Source organism: Rhinoraja longicauda, chromosome 29 (genome assembly GCF_053455715.1).
Source record: "Rhinoraja longicauda isolate Sanriku21f chromosome 29, sRhiLon1.1, whole genome shotgun sequence".
Lineage (NCBI taxonomy): Eukaryota > Metazoa > Chordata > Chondrichthyes > Rajiformes > Arhynchobatidae > Rhinoraja > Rhinoraja longicauda.
In genome coordinates, this window is record NC_135981.1 from 6300815 (window position 1) to 6321409 (window position 20595).

At 45.7% G+C, this 20595-nt stretch overlaps 1 protein-coding gene across 2 annotated transcripts in view; it reads right to left on the minus strand.

Moving 5' to 3' along the window:
• Positions 1-8170: 8170 nt before the first annotated feature.
• The window catches only part of LOC144607733 (oxysterol-binding protein-related protein 7-like), an 88858-nt gene continuing 76433 nt past the window's right edge, over positions 8171-20595 (minus strand). For both annotated transcript variants that reach the window (XM_078424773.1, XM_078424774.1), the window contains exons 19-23: positions 18633-18777; positions 17349-17493; positions 16173-16299; positions 15235-15357; positions 8171-14144 (exon numbers count right to left, since the gene is read on the minus strand). In XM_078424773.1, coding sequence (XP_078280899.1) covers positions 14036-14144; positions 15235-15357; positions 16173-16299; positions 17349-17493; positions 18633-18777 — 649 coding nt within the window. In that variant the 3' untranslated portion in view covers positions 8171-14035. The remainder of the gene's footprint in view (positions 14145-15234; positions 15358-16172; positions 16300-17348; positions 17494-18632; positions 18778-20595) is intronic.

Genomic DNA, 20595 nt, shown 5'->3' on the forward strand with positions numbered 1-20595 from the left:
AGGAGAGAGAGAGGAGAGGAGAGGAGAGGAGAGAGAGAGAGAGAGAGAGAGAGAGAGAGAGAGAGAGAGAGAGAGAGAGAGAGAGAGAGAGAGAGAGAGAGAGAGCCTATGAGGGAGAGGGAGAGAGAAGAAGAGAGGGAGCGAGAGCGTGTGAGAGAGAGAAAGAGAGAGAGGGTGTGTGAGAGAGAGAGAAAGCTTTGTGGAACCAAGGGGTTTTAAACTGCCCTCTGATGCAAAGGGATCTAACTACAGGATGTTGAGGCTGTGCTGTGTGAAGTGTTTATATTGAAGGCGGCCATTCTGGTTAATGTGATATGAATGGGCATTGCAGGGAAATAAAAACATTTCATTCAGGCACAATGTTATCATTCACTGGTGAAACTTCACCCTGTCATGTAGGATACCAGACAGATATCTTACAACTGCAATAGAATACAGAGGAGAAAAAGATCATTCAATATGGTACAAATATGGTACACTTGTGGATCATTTGAAGAGTCTGATGGTTGCAAAGTGCAGAGATAAAGTATGCTTTTAATATGCGTATATATATATATATTTACCGTGTTTAAAGAGGAATCGTTTTACTTTAAGAATGTGCTTTTCTAATTAAGTATTATTTTGTATCTGGTTGCCGGTGAAAGTGGCAAGTCCCATTGCTGGAAGTCTCAACACAATAGCACCGACCCCTCCCCTCTTGGTTAAAGGGGAACGCACAAAACAGGGGGGCTGTGATGATGTTGTAAGTGAGCCTGGAAGTAGACCAAGCTTTTAATTTTTGTTTTGTTTTTTTAACAAAAAGATTCTTTTATTTCTCATCAAAACAAATTAAATGTTCAGAAAAAAAAAGAGGTAATATTTGTCTTTGCTGGAGGTTTGCACTCCTACCACTCTCTGACCCGGTCACACCACGAGACATGGGAGAATCAGGCCATTCGGCCCGTCGAGTCTGCTCTGCCATCCGATCAAGCCTGATCTATTTTTTCCCTCTCAACCCCATTCTCCTGCATTCTCCCCATAACCTTTGATGCCCTTACTAATCAAGAAGCTATCAATCTCTGCTTTTAAAAATACCCAGTAACCTTTGGCCTCCACAGCCATCTGTGGCAATGAATTCCGCCCTCTGGTCAAAGAAATTCTTCCTCGTCTCCATTCTAAAGGTATGTCCTTTCATTCTGGGGCTGTGCCCTCTGGTCCTAGACTCTCACATTGGTGGAAACATCCTCCCCACATCCACTCTATCCAGGCCTTCCATTATTTGCTAGGTTTCAATGCGATCCCCCCTCATTCTTGTAAACTCCGTCAGGGTCAAGAATGGAGACCGCCCATATCTATCTTGACTTTTTCTCTGATCTCTTCAACCCAGTCAACCAAACTCAATCCCACAGTCTCTCTCTCCCCCCCCCCCCCCCCTCCCTCCCCAACCCCCCGGCTTGAAGATGGTGATTACCTGTGGCAGGAATCCACAATGTTATTTGTCCTGGTGTGGTTAGTTAAGATTTGTGATCTGGCAGTCCAGGTCTTGTCTTCGATCCGGCCCCCATCAAGGTGGGAAGCATCCCGATGGCAATCAAGGATGTAGATGCTCTGCCTGATACACCTCACAAGTTATAGCAGTAGAATTAGGCCATTCGGCCCATCGAGTTCACCCCTCCATTCAATCATGGCTGATCTCCGCCTCCGAATCCCATTTTCCTGCCTTCTCTCCGTAACCCTTGGCACCCATTCTAATCAGGAATCTGTCTCTTTCTGTCGTAAAAATATCCACTGACTTGGCCTCCACAGCCCTCTGCGGCAATGAATTGCACAGATTAACTACCCTCTGACTAAAGAAGTTCCTCCTTCCTAAAGGAGAGCCCTTTAATTCTGAGGCTGTGACCTCTGGTCCTAGCTAGCCTCTACCACCAGTGGAAACATCCTCTCCACATCCACTCTCCTGTCTGTACCTTTCAATGTTTAATGTCCTACCCCAGTTAGAAGGTGCCCTGAGCGATTCTAAAGTCGTAACCGTGAGTTAGCTACCAGGTATCAAATCAAGGGTATTTGGCAAGGCCCCAGATGGTATAATTAGCAACTGAGACATGGAGAAGGGTCTCGATCCGAAACGTCACCCATTCCTTCTCTCCAGAGATGCTGCCTGTCCCGCTGTGTTATTCCCAGCATTTTTACGTCTATCTTTGGAGAAGGAGACAGCTGTTCTATAACTGCACAGAGACAATATGTGGATGTAAATATACGTTTATGTAATTATTTTGGGACCAGTTGTAAATGACTTCGACTATGGAAAATGTAAAGGCTTTGCAACCAACGAAAACATTGTAACTGAATACAAATGTGACTTTAAAAATATTAAGACGCACAATAAGTTATATTTTAAAAACATTGCTCCTCCTGTGTCAGTGTTAAGTTTGAGATCTTTCTTGAGCATGGAGTTTTATTCCTGGCTATTTAATTTATTCAAAAATCCTTGGTGTACATTACTGGTTTTGTACAGGTTACTGTAGTATATATTGAATAAATGTACCTCAAATGCACAATGGCTGTAGCTATTTCGTTTTTTAATAAAAAAAAGAAAAAATAAATATTTTGCTGGAAGTTGTTCTTGAATCAATAGACAATAGACAATAGGTGCAGGAGGAGGCCATTCGGCCCTTCGAGCCAGCACCGCCATTCAATGTGATCATGGCTGATCATTCTCAATCAGTACCCCGTTCCTGCCTTCTCCCCATACCCCCTGACTCCGCTATCCTTGAGCTCTATCTAGCTCTCTAACAGACTGTCATTTATATTCCACTTTTTCTTAGCCAAAGTCATCTCAAAGCACTTTTATGAAGCACTTTTGAAATGTAGCCACTACTGTTAACACTGTAAAGTGCTGTGGCTAATTTGCTTGTACTTTATCGACAATTCAAGTTCCTAGGTTATAGGAGCAGAATTGGGCCATTCGGCCCATCAAGTCTACTCCGCCGTTCAATCATGGCTGATCTATCTTTTCCCTCTCAACTCTATTCTCCTGCCTTCTCCTGCCCATAGCCCCTGACACCATAATTGAATACTGTTCTTTGAACAGAAAGTTGATCAGAGTCGATGAGATTGGTACAGCTGCTAGATCTGCTGCCTCACCGCACCAGAGACCTGGGTTCGACCCTGTCCTCGGGTGCTTTGTGTCTGAAGTTCACACGTTCTCCCGGTGACCACGTGGGTTTCTTCCGGTTGCTCCCATTTCCTGCCACATCCGAAAGTCGTGCGAGTTTGTCGGTTAATTGGCTTCTGTAAACTACCCCCTAGTGCGTAGAGAATTGGTGCGAAAGTGGGGTAACGTAGAACTAGTGGGATAACGTAGAACTAGTGGGATAACGTGGAACTAGTGGGATAACGTGGAACTAGTGGGATAACGTAGAACTAGTGGGATAACGTGGAACTAGTGGGATAACGTAGAACTAGTGGGATAACGTGGAACGAGTGGGACAGCGTAGAATTAGTGTGAATGGGTGATCAATGGGCGGCACGGTGGCGCAGCGGTAGAGTTGCTGCCTCACAGCGAATGCAGCGCCGGAGACTCAGGTTCGATCCTGACTACGGGCGCCATCTGTACGGAGTTTGTACGTTCTCCCCGTGACCTGCGTAGGTTTTCTCCAAGATCTTCAGTTTCCTCCCACACTCCAAAGACGTACAGGTTTGGCTGGGCAAATGTTATAAAACAATTGTCCCTAGTGGGTGTAGGATAGTGTTAATGTGCGGGGATCGCTGGGCGGCGCGGACCCGGTGGGCCGAAAGGCCTGTTTCAGCGCTTTATCTCTAACAAATCAATGGTCAGCATCGTGGGCTGAAGGACCTGTATCTTTCACTCTTTTAATCAAAAAGCATATTTTATTTGATCAGTGCACAACATACTTGGAAAAGTGGAGTCTTTAAAGGTGATTAATGTGCCAGCCGTATAAATATATGCAACAATGATTCAATTCATGCAGACGTTCTATGAATCGGTGATAGCCAGTGCCACCTTCTTCGCTATCGGGTGCTGGGGCAGCAGGGCAAAGGCCGCCCACGGACGCCAACAGGAATAACAAACTCAGCAGGAAGGCTGGCTCCGTCCTGGGGGTGGAGTTGGATTCATGGGAGGTTGCTCCTCAAACTGCGGAGTGTCTTGGACAATACAGCTCTCCCGTTCCATGACACGCTGGTCAACCTGAGGACTACCTTCAGCTAACAGACTGGTCCCAGCACAAGATCCTTTATCCCCGCGGTTTTCAAACTGTACAACTCCTCCCCCTTCTGTCTTTGGGTCGACTTAGACTGACACCCCTCTTCCACGCCTCCCTCCCCACCCCCCCTCTATTCTTCGCACATCCCCAATCCTTTCCACTCGTCACTTTTATTTCATGCTTCATGTGTTTGGTGCTTTTTATGAATGACAATAGGTGCAGGAGGAGGCCATTCGGCCCTTCGAGCCAAGTACCGCCATTCAATGTGATCATGGCTGATCATTCTCAATCAGTACCCCATTCCTGCCTTCTCCCCATATCCCCCTGACTCCGCTATCCTTAAGAGCTCTATCTAGCTCTCTCTTGAATGCATTCAGAGAATTGGCCTCCACTGCCTTCTGAGGCAGAGAATTCCACAGATTCACAACTCTGACTGAAAAGGTTTTTCCTCATCTCAGTTCTAAATGGCCTACCCCCTATTCTTAAACTGTGGCCCCTTGTTCTGGACTCCCCCAACATTGGGAACATGTTTCCTGCCTCTAACGTGTCCAACCCCTTAATAATCTTATACGTTTCGATAAGATCTCCTCTCATCCTTCTAAATTCCAGTGTATACAAGCCAGTGGCAGAATAATTTCCCTCCTGGGATAAATAAAGCTCTATCTACCAGTACAATACAGAATCAACTTCAAGCTCCTCCTATTCACATACAAAGCCCTAAACGGCCTTGCCCCCCCCTATATCAAAAATCTTCTAACCCACCACTCTATCTCCAGGTCCCTCAGGTCGGCCGACTTGGGGCTACTGACTATCCCGCGGTCTAGGCTTAAGCTCAGGGGTGACCGCGCTTTTGCGGTTGCAGCTCCTAGACTGTGGAACAGCATCCCTCTCCCCATCAGAACTGCCCCCTCCATCGTCTCCTTTATGTCCAGGCTCAAAACCTATTTCTACTCCCTAGCGTTTGAGGCCCTCTGAGGGGGCGCTGTGAACTGTTTATGTATGTGCTGTTATGTTTGTGTGCCATTGTATGTTCGTTCTTAGTACCTGAACTGATGTACAGCACTTTGGTCAACGTGGGTCGTTTTAAAATGTGCTGTACAAATAAAATTGACTTGACTTGACTATCGTATCATTTCGTGTCGTAAATTCAATGATACCCTATTGTCACGTGTACAACCTGCTGGGATAATATAGCAGACCTCACCTGGGCAGTACACAAATGCCACCACGTTTTGTCAGCGACAACGTGTCACATCCCACCTCTCCGTGTCCTTCTCTGGAGAATTGTGGACAGTATTGGTGACCTTGTCTACTTACATTAGTGACAGGTCAAAGGAAATTCGAAGTGTTGTTAGAACTCAGCGGGCCAGGCAGCGTCTGTGGAGGGATGTGGACGGACGATGTTTCAGATCTCGACTCCCCGCAGAAGTTGCCTGACCCCAGCTGGACTCCTCCAGCACATTGCTTTGCCTCAGGACTCCTGCATCGTAAAAGAAAATCCACCGAACTTTCTGGGCTAGACACAAAATGCTGGAGTAACTCAGCTTCTTTGGAGAGAAGGAATGGGTGACGTTTCAGGTCGAGACCCTTCTTCAGACTGAGGGTTTGGGGAGAGGGAAATTAGAGGCAAGTTTAGTCTACCTCTTGTTTCCCTCTCAGCCACAAAATGCAGTCAAAACGTCACCCATTCCTTCTCTCCAGAGATGCTGCCTGTCCCGCTGAGTTACTCCAGCATTTTGTGTCTATCTTCAGTTTAAACCAGCGTCTGCAGTTACTTCCTACTCATCTAGTTTCCCTCTCCCCTGACACTCAGTCTGAAGAAGGGTCCTGACCTGAAATGTCACTCATTTTCTCCAGTTACACCAGCATTTAAACAGCTTTTTTCCACAAGTGATAGTTCCACTCAATAACCAAAGTCTGTAGTCTCTTATTTGCTCTGGTTTATTTTCACCCACATGTTTAGACCGTAATGTTGTATCCTGATTGTTTTGATGTGGTTATGCTTTATTCTTAATTGTTAACTGTATGTTTGTGTTGTCATTTGTGAGCGGAGCACCAAGGCACATTCCTTGTATATGCATATACTTGGCCAATAAACCTATTCATTCATTCACTGAGTTACACCAGCATTTTATGTCTATCTTAAGAGATTGAATGGCTGCTGTTCTTGACCGTATGCTCATAGCATGCAATTTTGGTTAGTTTATGAAATACCCAGGATCACAAAGAAAAGTGGACAAGGATTTCTACTTTGCCTTTCACAAGTTCAAGTTGCCTTGAAAAACTTTGCAGCTGATGAAGTGTGAATGAACAAATATAATGTAGAGAATGTGGCCGATTACAGAATCAAGCTGTTAATTCCCGGAATGGCGGGACTGTCATATGTTGAAAGACTGGAGCGACTAGGCTTATATAAACTGGAATTTAGAAGGATGAGAGGCGATCTTATCGAAACGTATAAGATTATTAAGGGGTTGGACACGTTAGAGGCAGGAAACATGTTCCCAATGTTGGGGGAGTCCAGAACAAGGGGCCACAGTTTAAGAATAAGGGGTAGGCCATTTAGAACTGAGATGAGGAAAAACTTTTTCAGTCAGAGTTGTGAATCTGTGGAATTCTCTGCCTCAGAAGGCAGTGGAGGCCAATTCTCTGAATGCATTCAAGAGAGAGCTAGATAGAGCTCTTAAGGATAGCGGAGTCAGGGGGTATGGGGAGAAGGCAGGAACGGGGTACTGATTGAGAATGATCAGCCATGATCACATTGAATGGCGGTGCTGGCTCGAAGGGCCGAATGGCCTCCTCCTGCACCTATTGTCTATAAAATTTGACTGGGTAGGAAATATAGTGAGAAATATAACATAAGCACAGATTCTGCATCTCACATCGGTTGAATTTTGTGCTCAAAGAGCTTCGCCCTGGCTTGCATTGCCATCTACTGGTTAACCTCAGTATGGCGGCAAGTGGTAGGATGCAATGTCGACCATTTACCTCATCTGATGGACGCAAGGAACTGTATATGCTGATTTAAAGGGGAAAAAAGACACAAAGTGCTGGAGTAACTCAACAGGTCAGGCAGCATTTTTGGAAAACATGGATAAGGTGATGATTCGGGTTGGGAAACGTCACGTATCCATGATCTCCAGAGATGATCCCCACCTACTCCAGCACTTTGTGCCTTTTTTTGGTAAAACAGCACCTGCAATTCCCTGTTTCTACACGTTATTGGCGCCTTCCCATGCCATAACAGCGTATAAAATGTAGAGAGACCACCGAGACCTTGCATTTGGAAAAAATAAGGTTTGCCTTAATTGGCAAACCAGATCTATTTTTTAAAATATGGTCTCCATTTATTGAATTTTTAAAAAAGTAAATGGGTTTGTCACAAAACTAAAATTTAAAACTAAAGTTAAAACTTGAGTTTAGGGTTGGATGTACAACTATACTCATTAACTCCTGGATTTATCCCCATAATCTTTATATTTGGAATTCTCTTTTTTCTTTGCTTTATCTCTATTAGTTTATAGTCTTTTTTTTCAGTCTCTTTTCATCTTTATTTTTTCTTTAAAAATTTAAAAATTGAAGCTATGTAAGAATTTTATAACCAGTTTGTCGTTTATTATTATTTGTACATATGCTTTAAAAAATTAACAATTTAAAAAAAATGTTTTTAAATGTAGCGACCAAAACTCTAGGGATGTGATGTTCATGAGGTACAGATATTGAACAAGGAAGAGCAGTTAGCTCTAAGGGCTAACGGAATCAAGGGACTTTGGGGGGAAAACAGGAACGGGGCACTGATTCTGGATGATCAGCCATGATCACATTGAATGGCGCTGCTGGCTCAAAGGGCCGAATGGCCCACTCTTGCAACTATTTTCTATATTTCCCCATACCTGTAGATACACACAGCTAGAAGGTGAAGTGAAAAAACAGAGACGACATGTACTCAGATGTTTGAGACACAATTATATTTTTAATAAACATTCTTTAAGAACAAATCTTTAAACACCTTGTCATTCTGTGCTCGAATGGAGGTTTTATTTGATGTTGACATCACAGAGAGATCCTGATGACACAAGGTCTACTTGCACATTGCTTCAGTCATGTTCCTCAACAATACCAAAACTTTTCTAAAATTCATAATTGAGACAGAATGACATATTTTTAACCATCAGCTCCAGACTTGCTGTAACATTGGAAATTATGCCCTTGAGTTGCTTGTACCATATGTGGTCAGTGGTTCTAGTCCTGGATGAAATCAAGTGGATTTTATTTTGCATAAATCTATCTGAATGATCTGGATTCATATATCCTCAGATTAGAATGAGCACAGAGGAGGCTGTGCTAAAACCGGAGGCTGCATTAAAAACTGAATATTCTGTATTTCACTAACTTCAAAATCCACCTCAAACATGTAGACCCCTTTTTCCAATCTGATCATGTCTCAGGATCCACACAGTACAGTTTTGATTTCGACAATCCTAAAATAAGTCCCAAATGGCCAGAGTCTCCAAATATTACAGATGCAAACTGTAAACGGAGATGGAAGAGCCGATGGACTGAAGAATCATCTGGACCTTGATAAAGCACACAGGAGCACAAGGTCACAGGCTCGGACACTGTGTGTTGTCTGCCTGCAGATAACACTTCATGGTGCTACAAATACCGGCTTTATACAACCATGGGGCTTGAGATTTAGCTAATGGAATCGAGGGATATGGGGAGAAAGCAGGAACGGGGTACTGATTTTGGATGATCAGCCATGATCATGTTGAATGGCGGTGCTGGCAGGAAGGGCCGAACGGCCCACTTCTGCATCTATGTTTCTATGAGATGGGGTGGGGTAGAGAGTACGAATGGCTACAGATCTAACAGTTCCAAATGTCCATGGCGTTAACAGTCGTACCTGAATCAGTGCAAGGGAAAGGGGTCTTCACCAACATCGGATGGAAGCTCCAAGCCCACCCAATGTTTATTTGATTTTGTCATTAACTTTTCTTCCTCTGTACCTTATCTGAGCTCCTCTTGAAAAGTGCTGTAAATGTGCAGTAATATCTATTTTCTCGATTCATCGTTACAACACAATGGTTTGACCCACGATTACCTACTGATCACGTTACACAGCCCTTTTCAAATTGGGAGATAATTATCTTCATTCACTGCAATTTTTAATTTTTTTTTTTTAGATTTAGAGATACAGTGCAGACACAGGCCCTTCGGCCCACCGGGTCCACGCCGCCCAGCGATCCCCGCACACGAACACTATCCTACACCCACTAGGGACAATTTTTTTTTTTTACACATTTGCCCAGCCAATTAACCTACAAACCTGTACGTCTTTGGAGTGTGGGAGGAAACCGAAGATCTCGGAGAAAACCCACGCAGGTCACGGGGAGAACGTACAAACTCCGTACAGTACAGTGTGGATTTCTCACAAACTCAATTTGTGAGTTTAAGATGAAAGAGATTGGCCAGCATCACCATCAATCAGCAAGCTCCATGTTGACTTTCTTGTGCTTACGCACAGAGGGCCTGAGAAACTGAGCATTGAAAGGGTTAATGAACTGTGTTTGGTACACGGGAGGCTATGACACCCACCATCAGGAGGGCAGTTTTACCAAGAGGAGAATCTGCAGCCTGTCATTGCAATAAAATGGCAGGCACAATTCGAGCGATCCCTCCCCTCGTCCAACACCAACAGCCCCACCTTCACCCAGGCAGAGGACTGTTGAAGGTGGGGGTGGGACAACTAAACCACCAGGCAACAGACCATCAGTCTGAAGAAGGGTCCCGATCAGAAATGTCACCTATCCATTTTCTCCAGAGATGCTGCCTGACCTGCCGAGTTACTCCAGCATTTTGTGTCTATCTTTGGTATAAAACATCAGACAATCTCCCCCCAACAGTAAATCGACTCTTGTTTCTCCCTCCCAAAAACAGAATTATTAATATAGGACTACTCGTGTTATTATTCACACCAACTTAAATTGGGATGTGTTAATACAATTTTTGCTTTAGGTTCTTCAATTGTCAGCCACTGCCGACAGCTCCAAGACCTCTCGCTGGTCAAGAATGGGACACCTTTAAGAATCAGCAAAATGCTACGATCAGAAAGTTGTATAACTCAAACTTATAACTCAATCTCTCTGCATGATCATACATATTTGCAGGAAAAACGTTCCCAATGTTGGGGGGAGTCCAGAACCAGGGGCTAAGAATAAAAGGGGAGGCCATTTAAAACTGAGATGAGAAAAAACTTTTTCACCCAGAGAGTTGTAAGTTTGTGGAGTTCTTTGCCACAGAAGGCAGTGGAGGCCAATTCACTGGATGGTTAAAAGAGAGTTAGATAGAGCTCTAGGGGCCAGCGGAATCAAGGGATATAGGGAGAAGGCAGGCACGGGTTACTGATTGTGGATGATCAGCCATGATCACAATGACTGGCAGTGCTGGCTCGAAGGGCCAAATGGCCTCCTCCTGCACCTATTTTCTATGTTTCTATATGAGCAATGAGTTCCAAGTACAAAGTGCCATCATTAGGGTTTTAATATTGATCATAAATGCTAGAGTTAGATGTATATCAATGGTCTAAGATCGTGGTCGAACAAAATAGTGCTTTTGAGTGCTGTGAGTTGGGAGATGTTAATACAATTATTGTTTTATTGTTCTTCAGTGAGGAATTTGAGATCAGCAAATTGCTCCCATTAGAATATTGTATAAACTCAAACACATCACAGCTCTCCATACGATTGTAAATATGAGCAAAGGCTTGTAAGAACAAAGAGCCATCATTTGGGTTTTAATATTTGACCATAAATGCCATGATTAGATGTACATCGATGGTCAAAGATCTTGGGACAACAAAATAGTGGTTCTGAATGCAGTGAATTTCTTCAGTGCTCCTGCTATCTATCCATCCTTCTACGACTAGGCCAACAGAATGTCCACTATCCATCCTCCTGCCATGGCTTGGCCAACAGTGACAAGGACAACGAAAGGAAAGGTGCCAGGTGCCTTGATGAGTGGATTCTGACTCGTTTCGATTGATTGAAAGAATTGATCAATAGATCAATTCTTACAATCAATAATCAATTGGCAAACAATTTTCCGTGATCGACACAGAGATTCCGTTCGTCAGGGGCACCTGGTCAGTTCTTGGTACCTCGAACTAAAAGCAAACAGTGTGGCAGAGTCCATTCACCCCATTGTCTCCTGCGTTGGTCAATGTAGCATTAGTGAACCCATGGATAGACTGGAACCTACACCCTGAACATTGTTGATGTTCTTGATTAGTACGGGTGTCAGGGGTTATGGGGAGAGGGCAGGAGAATGGGGTTAGGAGGGAGGGATAGATCAGCCGTGATTGAATGGCAGAGTAGACTTGATGGGCAGAATGGCGCAATTCAGCTCCTATCACTTATGATCTTATGACCTTATGATCATGGGGTTTCTGGGCATCTCCTTCCTTTGAACATGTCACTGCATGAACTCTCCTGATGGTCCCCAGTGATCCACTCCCGCATGGTCTCCTGGTGGCCTCCTCCCTTAGAGAACCATTGCGACTGCCTCATCGACCTGTTAACCATTGCCACTGCCCAGGCAGTTCCAAGACCTCTCACTAGTCAAGGAAGGAGAAGCGAATTCAAACTGCTGGTGAGATGGCAATGAAAACAAAAAACATCTTTACAAAGAGTTACTTTTAACTTTCTCAAACAATTTCCAGCCTTGGTTTCTATGCTGGCACTCGAAGAGATCGAAAACAATCTCATAACAGGAAAACAAGAGCTCCCTCTCAAAACATGTCACCAAGGTGGTGCCCATTGTTTGCTGGGGACCTGAAGATAGATGCAACCCACAACAATCTGTCCGTGCAGTTTACGCACAGTCACGGCCATCCAACGAAGCCCATTCCTTCTCTCCTGAGATGCTGCCTGACCTGCTGAGTTACTCCAGCATTTTGTGAATAAATACCTTCCATTGGTACCGGCATCTGCGGTTATTTTCATAAACTATCCCAGTCTGCGCGTGCTCCCTTATCACCTAACCAGCCTTTCCACACCTTCTCCTTCCAGATCATATCATATCATATCATATCATATCATATATATACAGCCGGAAACAGGCCTTTTCGGCCCACCAAGTCCGTGCCGCCCAGTGATCCCCGCACATTAACACTATCCTACACCCATTAGGGACAATTTTTACATTTACCCAGCCAATTAACCTACATACCTGTACGTCTTTGGAGTGTGGGAGGAAACCGAAGATCTCGGAGAAAACCCACGCAGGTCACGGGGAGAATGTACAAACTCCTTACAGTGCAGCACCCGTAGTCAGGATCGAACCTGAGTCTCCGGCGCTGCATTCGCTGTAAATCAGCAACTCTACCGCTGCGCCACCGTGCTATCTCTAGTTTCCCTCTCCCCTGCCTCTCAGTCCGACCCGAAACGTCACCCATTCCTTCTCTCCACAGATGCTGCCTGTCCCGCCGAGTTACTCCAGCTTTTCGTGTCTCTCTGTGCAAAAGAACAACCCTTTCCTGATGTGGAAAAATGATCACCCGCAGGTCAGCACCAAAACACGTATCATTGAAATGCTTCTTTTTTAAAAACATTTTTCTACCTATTTGCTTCAATCCTGCCTGCGTAACTCCTCTGCTGCAGAAGGGGCGAGCTGATTTACGTCTTTCCAAACCACTCAGCAGGGCCAACAAGTGCAAGAAATGGTGGAGCCAGAGGAGATCTTATCGAAACGTATAAGATTATTAAGGGGTTGGACACGTTAGAGGCAGGAAACACGTTCCCAATGTTGGGGGAGTCCAGAACAAAGGGCCACAGTTTAAGAATAAGGGGTAGGCCATTTAGAACTGAGATGAGGAAAAACCTTTTCAGTCAGAGAGTTGTGAATCTGTGGAATTCTCTGCCTCAGAAGGCAGTGGAGGCCAATTCTCTGAATGCATTCAAGAGAGAGCTAGATAGAGCTCTTAAGGATAGCGGAGTCAGGGGGTATGGAGAGAAGGCAGGAACGGGGTACTGATTGAGAATGATCAGCCATGATCACATTGAATGGCGGTGCTGGCTCGAAGGGCAGAATGGCCTCCTCTTGCACCTATTGTCTATTGAAATTGCTTTTGGGATTTTCTTCCCTCTACCCAGCACTGCAGATCGTGAAACATGTACCTTAGACAGCAGCATCACCCTCTGTAGCAAAGGAGATTTTACCCAACGATGTGTGGGTGCCGACTATAAATTATATTGCAACAAACTATTGCATCAGCAGTCAGACCTTCAACTGCAGTGAAGTAAATCAAAAGACAAGAAAATACACATCCTAAAATAAATAATCTGCTTTTGTTAAAAATAAAACAAGCTTAGATTCTTTTTTTTTTAAACTAAAATACTTCATGAAAAAAAGCTGCTTGATAATAACATTTTCTTTCCCATGATCTGTGAATTTTTTTCTTCTTAAAAACGTAAAAGAGTGTCCACATCTGGTGGAAAGATGTGGGTGCGTTCTGTTTAATTCGGGTGATATGGAAAGGTGTAGTAATGGCGTAGTCCTAAGTAATGCACTTTTGAGTTAATCAGAGACCCACACCCCTTAGGCTCTTGTGTGGGAGTGAGAGAGAATGATCCATTAGCAGTACGTACACCATGCTCGGGACGCAAGCCTGCTGAAACAGTGTGCTCTTGTATAAAAGTTAAGGCACCTACCATGAGGTATACCTGAGAAGCAGAGTCCGAGGGGGGGGGGGGGGGTGGGGGTGAGGGGGGGATTCAGGGGGATAGAAGGGGGGAAAAACATTCCATGTGGCCCATCGTGTAACTGGGGCCTCACCACAGCACCGGGTTGTCCACTTTTGAGAATCCAGGTTCTTTCCTCAACTCCCAGTAAGTTCCGTTGCTCATCCACGATTCTTTCCCAGCGGCATCGATGGTTTTCCTGGAAGGCAGACAAGGCAAGGCTCCTTAAAAATAGAATAGCAGGTAGTTGAGGCCGGTACGACCAAAGCACTTAAGAGACACGACTTCAGTCACTTGGATAGGTGCAGGGATAGGATCCTTGGACATAGGAGCATCGAAAATAGGTGCAGGAGGAGGCCATTCAGCCCTTCGAGCCAGCACCACCATTCATTGTGATCATGGCTGATCATCCACAGTTTCCTCCCAGCTGTTATTGGGCAACTGAATCATCCTACCACGATTAGGGAACAGTGCTGAACTACGATCTACCTCATTGATAACCTTTGGACTATCCTTGGTTGGACTTTGCACTAAACGTTATTCCCTTATCATGTATCTATACACTGTAAATGGATTGAATGTAATCATGCATTGTGCTAACTGCACACAACAAAAATCTGTTCACAGTACCTCGGTACACATGACAATAAATTAAACTGAACTGGCTAACAGTGTAGTCCTAAATAATGGGTTAGAGTGTTATGGAACAAACGCAAGCAGGTGGGACTGGTGTAGATGGGGCTTGTTGGTCGGCGTGGGCTAGTTGGGCCAAAGGGCCTGTTTCCACATTGTAAGACTTGGACAAAAAAAAAACTGGAGGACAGAAGGAAAGTTGTTAGTGCTCCTGGCTCGGAACCAAAAGGTGAGACTTCACCTCCCGAATATTTGAGTGGGAGGATCAAGGCTTGGTCCATTGTTGCATAATGGAGAGAACAAGGAAGTGTTCGAGTTTAGTTTAGTTTAGCGATACAGCGGGGGAAACAGGCCCTTTGGCCCACCGATTCCATGCCGACCAGCGATCCCCGCACATTAAACACTATCCCACACACACTGGGGGACGATTTACACTTATACCAAGCCAATTAACCTACAAACAGTAACAGACAGAGGGGGGATATGGGCCAAACGCAAGCAGCTTGGACTAGTGTAGATGGGGCACCTTGGTCAGCATGGACAGGTTGGGCTGAACGTCACCCGGAACGGGTGACATTCAGCCCAACCTGTCCATGCTGACCAAGATGCCACTCTCCAGAGGTGCTGCCTGTCCCACCAAACCATTTATTACTTACGTAAAAAAGCGAGACTGGTAGACCATGGTGTTTTCTTCCATGATTCTCCTCCTGTCCCTCTGCAGCTGCTCGATCCTTTGCTTGTGAACCTCTGCCCCGTCTGTGTTCCCTTCCTCGAGATATCTGGAGAAACACATGAAGAAACAATGATGGAGGCAAGAAGAATGCACACAGCGTTATTTGCAGAGTTTGGGTGCTGTCTGTGTGGAGTTTGCACGTGCTCCCTGCATGCGCACGGACTTCCTCCCGGGTTCGATCCTTTGGCCTGTATCCGTACACTGCGGACAATGGCTCGATTGTAATCATGTATGGTCTTGCCTTTGACTGGATAGCACGCAACAGAAAGCTTTTCACTGTACCTCGGTACACGTGACAATAAACTAATCTGAATGAGAGACAAAATACCCTCAGAACCAGCATTACGCAGTGTGAATACGAGTCCGAAGAAGGGTCTCGACCCGAAACGTCACCCATTCCTTCTCTCCAGAGATGCTGCTTGACCCGCTGAGTTACTCCAGCATTTTGTGTCTATCTTATGACTATTTTAGGGACTATTAATGTCGAACATGTGAAGTGATGATCTTGGGAGGAACCACCAATCTCAATGCTAATAGTCATGTTGGTGGCCTAGCGGTAGAGTTGCTGCCCTACAGTGCCAGAGACCCGGGTTCAATCCTGACTACATGTGCTGTCTGTACGGAGTTTGTGACCTGCGTGGGTTTTCTCCGGGTGCTCTGGTTTCCTCCCACACTTCAGGTTTTTGTAGGCTAGTTGTCTTGGTAAAATTGCAAATTGTCCCTAGTGTGCGCTGGATAGCGTTAGTGTGTGGGGATCGCTGGTCGGCACGGACTCAGTGGGTTGAAGGGCCTGGTTCTGCGCTGCACCGCTAAAACTAAGAACTAAATCTAAAAGCATCCTTGGTCAGAGTACCAGCTTACCTTTGGTCAGGCCTGAGTCGTGTGTCAGTCAAGGGCAGGACCCATTTGAGATCAGGGGTCAACTCGTTCAGTTCCCGAGCAAAAGTGGTGAAACCGTAATAACTTTCGTGGTCTTTCGGTATGGGCCCTGAAAGACAGCAGCAAAAATATTTCATAATTATGCAAACATTGCCACAGTAAGCACCTCGTTGAAGTCACATGCCTAAACATCTGTGTTCCGAGCAGTGGGTGGCACAGCGGTAGAGTTGCTGCCTTGCAGCGCCAGAGACCCAGGTTCAATCCTGACTCATGGATGCTGTCTGTATGGAGTACATTTTCTCTGTGACCACGTGGGCTTTCTCTGGGTGCTCTGGTTTCCTCTGTACATTTTCTCTGTGACCACGTGCTCTGGTTTCCTCCAACACTCCAAAGACGTACAGGGTTGAGGTTAATTGGCTGCAATAAAAATTGCTAGTGTGCCGGGTGATCGCTGGTCGGCACAGACTCGATGGGCCGATGGGCCTTCTTCCCGACTGTAAAATCAGTGAAATACAAACTGCAGTCTATTCAACTTAACGAATAAACTTTAATTAAACTTTTACAATCAGATTCAAAGTAGAGCTGTGGGAGGAAACCACAGGACCCGGAGAAAACCCACAAGGTCACAGGAGGAAGGTAGGAGCTCAGTACAGACAGCACCCATGGTCACCTTTGAACAAAGATACTAGAGGAACAAGATGGACCACTCCGTTGAAATCACCTACACTGAAGTGCAGTACGCAAAGGAGCCGTTTTATTAGGCAAACCCCACCGTTTGCTACGCATCTTGCAGTGTTTTGGGGGAATAGTAGGTGTGATGATACTATTAAAATGCAGAATATATCTCATCTATCAATTCACAGATTTTTTGTTATTTTTCCTTGTAAAATGTTTCTGCAAGTTTCTGCCTACTAAAATGGCGTCGTGACGTCCTGCGGTTTTTAGGGTCGAGTGGTCTATCTTGTTCCTCTAGTACCTTTGCTTTTGAACCCGGGTCTCTGGCGCTGTGAGGCAGCAACTCTACTGCTGCGCCACCGTGCCACATTGGCTGCGTTACTCCAGCACTTTACATCTTTTTCTTTTTGTTAACCAGCATCTTCAGTTCCTCGTGCCTCCATCTGACTGGCAGAGACGCAGGAAGAACATGGCGGCCCTTACTTGGTTTCCAGATGCATTTAGCGGATTGCGGACCGCCGCAGTACACTCCCTCGTGCCATTTGCCGAAGATCTGATGGATGACCCTCCCGTGTTTATCCAGCACCGAGCCGTGAACCTCGTTAACGTTCGAACTCCAGTACTTGGTCTGCAGATAAGAGAGACAGAGAGAGAGTACACCCAGGGTGAGACACTGCCTTCATACAGCTACCAGCCCGAGAACCTGCCAGTGGCTGTGAGAGTCAATGGCCGTGTAAGGGCATCTCAAAGGGGTCAGCCTTGTACTCAACCCCATTATCCTACCTCATCCAGACCCTTTCCAACTCAACGCATGGCACACTGGTAGCCACAAGTCCAAAAGATCCAAGAGCAGAATTAGGCCCTTCAGCCCATCGAGCCTGCTCCGCCATTCCACCATGACCGATCTATCTTTCCCCATCAACCTCATTCTCCTCATAACCTTTGGCGCCCTTAGTAATCAAGAACCTACCAATCTCCGCTTTAAAAATGCCCAATGACTTGGCCTCCACCGCTCTCTGCGGCAATGAATTCCACAGATTCACCACCCTCTGGCTGAAGAAATTATAGAGTCATACCAGCATGGAAACAGGTCGTTTGGCCCAACTTCCCATGCCAACCAAATGCCCAACTACACTAATCCCACCTGCCTGTGTTTGGCCCTGATCCCTTTTGTCCATATACTTGTCCAAATGTTTTTTTAAAAGGTTGTGATAGTTCCCCAAATTCCTCCTCATCTCCAAACTAAAGGGAATAACTGCAGATGCCGGTACAAATCGAAGGTATTTATTCACAGAATGCTGGAGTAACTCAGCAGGTCAGGCAGGCAGCATCTCAGGAGAGAAGGAATGGGTGACGTTTCGGGTCGAGACCCTTCTTCGGTCTGAGCAGATGTGGAGAGGATGTTTCCAACAGAGGGAGAGTCGAGGTCCAGAGGGCACAGCCTCGGAATAAAAGGATGTCCCTTTAGATTGGAAGTATTTATTCACAAAATGCTGGAGTAACTCAGCAGGTCAGGCAGCATCTCAGTCTGAAGAAAGGTCTCGACCCGAAACGTCACCCATTCCTTCTCTCCTGAGATGCTGCCTGACCTGCTGAGTTACTCCAGCATTTTGTGAATAAATACCTCCAGACTAAAGGGGCATCCTTTTATTCCGAGGCTGTGCCCTCTGGACCTGGACTCTCCCTCTGTTGGAAACCTCCTCTCCACATCTGCTCTACCCAGGCCTTTCACGTTTCGGTAGCTGGTTCGCGGGCGAGTGAACGCACCTTGCAGAAGGTCAGCCGGCAGTGGCAGACGCTGCTGGTGGTGTTAGTGATGGCCACCTCTCCGTAGTGCTCGATCCACCGCTGGCCACTCAGGATGTTGTGGATGCAGGAGGTGACCTTATTCCACTGGTAGTGATCACCAAACCTGGGGGGGCAATGCACAAAAATAATCCCAGCGATAAGCCGCATCAAAGGCAAAGAAGCACGTTTGCAGTATTTTGATGCCAATAGACAATAGGTGCAGGAGGAGGCCATTCGGCCCTTCGAGCCAGCACTGCCATTCAATGTGATCATGGCTGATCATTCTCAATCAGTGCCCCGTTCCTGCCTTCTCCCCATACCCCGACTCCATTGTCCTCAAGAGCTCTATCTAGCTCTCTCTTGAATGCATTCAGAGAATTGGCCTCCACTGCCTTCTGAGGCAGAGAATTCCACAGATTTACAACTCTCTGACTGAAAAAGTTTTTCCTCATCTCCGTCCTAAATGGCCCGCCCCTTATTCTGCCTATATAGTCCATGCATGCACAGAGCAGTCACATACTAGTCATAGAGTCACAGCGTGATACAGTGTGGAAACAGGCCCTTCGGCCCAACTCGCCCACCCCGGCCAACAATGTCCCAGCTATCCTAGTCCCACTTGCCTGCGCTTGGTCCATTACCTTCCAAACCTGTCCTATCCATGTACCTGTCCAGCTGTTTCTTAAACAATGGGATAGTCCCAGCCTCAACTACCTCCTCTGGCAGCTTGTTCCTTATGACCTTACGACCCCACCCTCTGTGTGAAAAAGTTACGCCTCAGATTCCTATTAAATCTTTTTCCCTTCACCTTGACCTTATGTTCTCTGGTCCTCGATTCTCCTACTCTGGGTAAAAGACTCTGAGCATCTACCCAATCTATTCCTCTCATGATTTTGTATATCTCTTTTTGATCTCCCCTCATCCTCCTGCGCTTCATGGAATAGAGACCCAGCCTACTCAACCTCTCCCTATTGCTCAGGATAGGACAGGTTTGGAGGGTTATGGACCAGTTTACTGACTGATAACCTGGTATCAGGGCAGGTTAAGTTTAGTTTAGTTTATAGATACAGCATGGAAACAGGCCCTTCGGCCCAGCGGTTCACCAGGGTGATAAATCTGTGGAATTCTTTGCCACAGAAGGCTGTGGAGGCCAAGTCAGTGGATATTTTTAAGGCAGAGATAGACAGATTCTTGATTAGTACAGGTGTCAGAGGTTATGGGGAGAAGGCAAGAAAATGTGGTGAGGAGGGAGAGATAAATCAGCCATGATTGAATGGCGGAGTAGACATGATGGGCTGAATGGCCTAATTCTGCTCCTATTCCTTATGACCTTACGACCCCACGCCAACCAGCGATCACCCTGGGCATTAGTTATATCGAACTGTACACTGCAAGGGCCAGGAAGCGAGCGGGCAAGATCATCTCTGACCCCTCTCACCCTGGCCACAAACTCTTCGAAGAACTTCCCTCTGGAAGGCGACTCCGGACTGTCAAAGCAGCCACAGCCAGACACAAAAACAGCTTTTTTTCCAAGTGTGATAGTTCTACTCAATAACCAAAGTCTGTAGTCTCTTTTCTGCTCTGGTTTATTTTTACCCACATGTTTAGACCGTAATGTTGTATCCTTATTGTTTTGTAAGAAAATGACTGCAGATGCTGGTACAAATCGAAGGTATTTATTCACAAAATGCTGGAGTAACTCAGCAGGTCAGGCAGCATCTCAGGAGAGAAGGAATGGGTGACGTTTCGGGTCGAGACCCTTCTTCAGACTGTATTGTTTTCTTATTCAGATCTTATTCAGATATAATGACCTTATTCAGGTCCTTATTGTTTTGATGTGTTTATGCTTTATTCTTAATTGTTGACTGTATGTTTGTGTTGTCATTTGTGAGCGGAGCACCAAGGCACATTCCTTGTATATGCACATACTTGGCCAATAAACGTA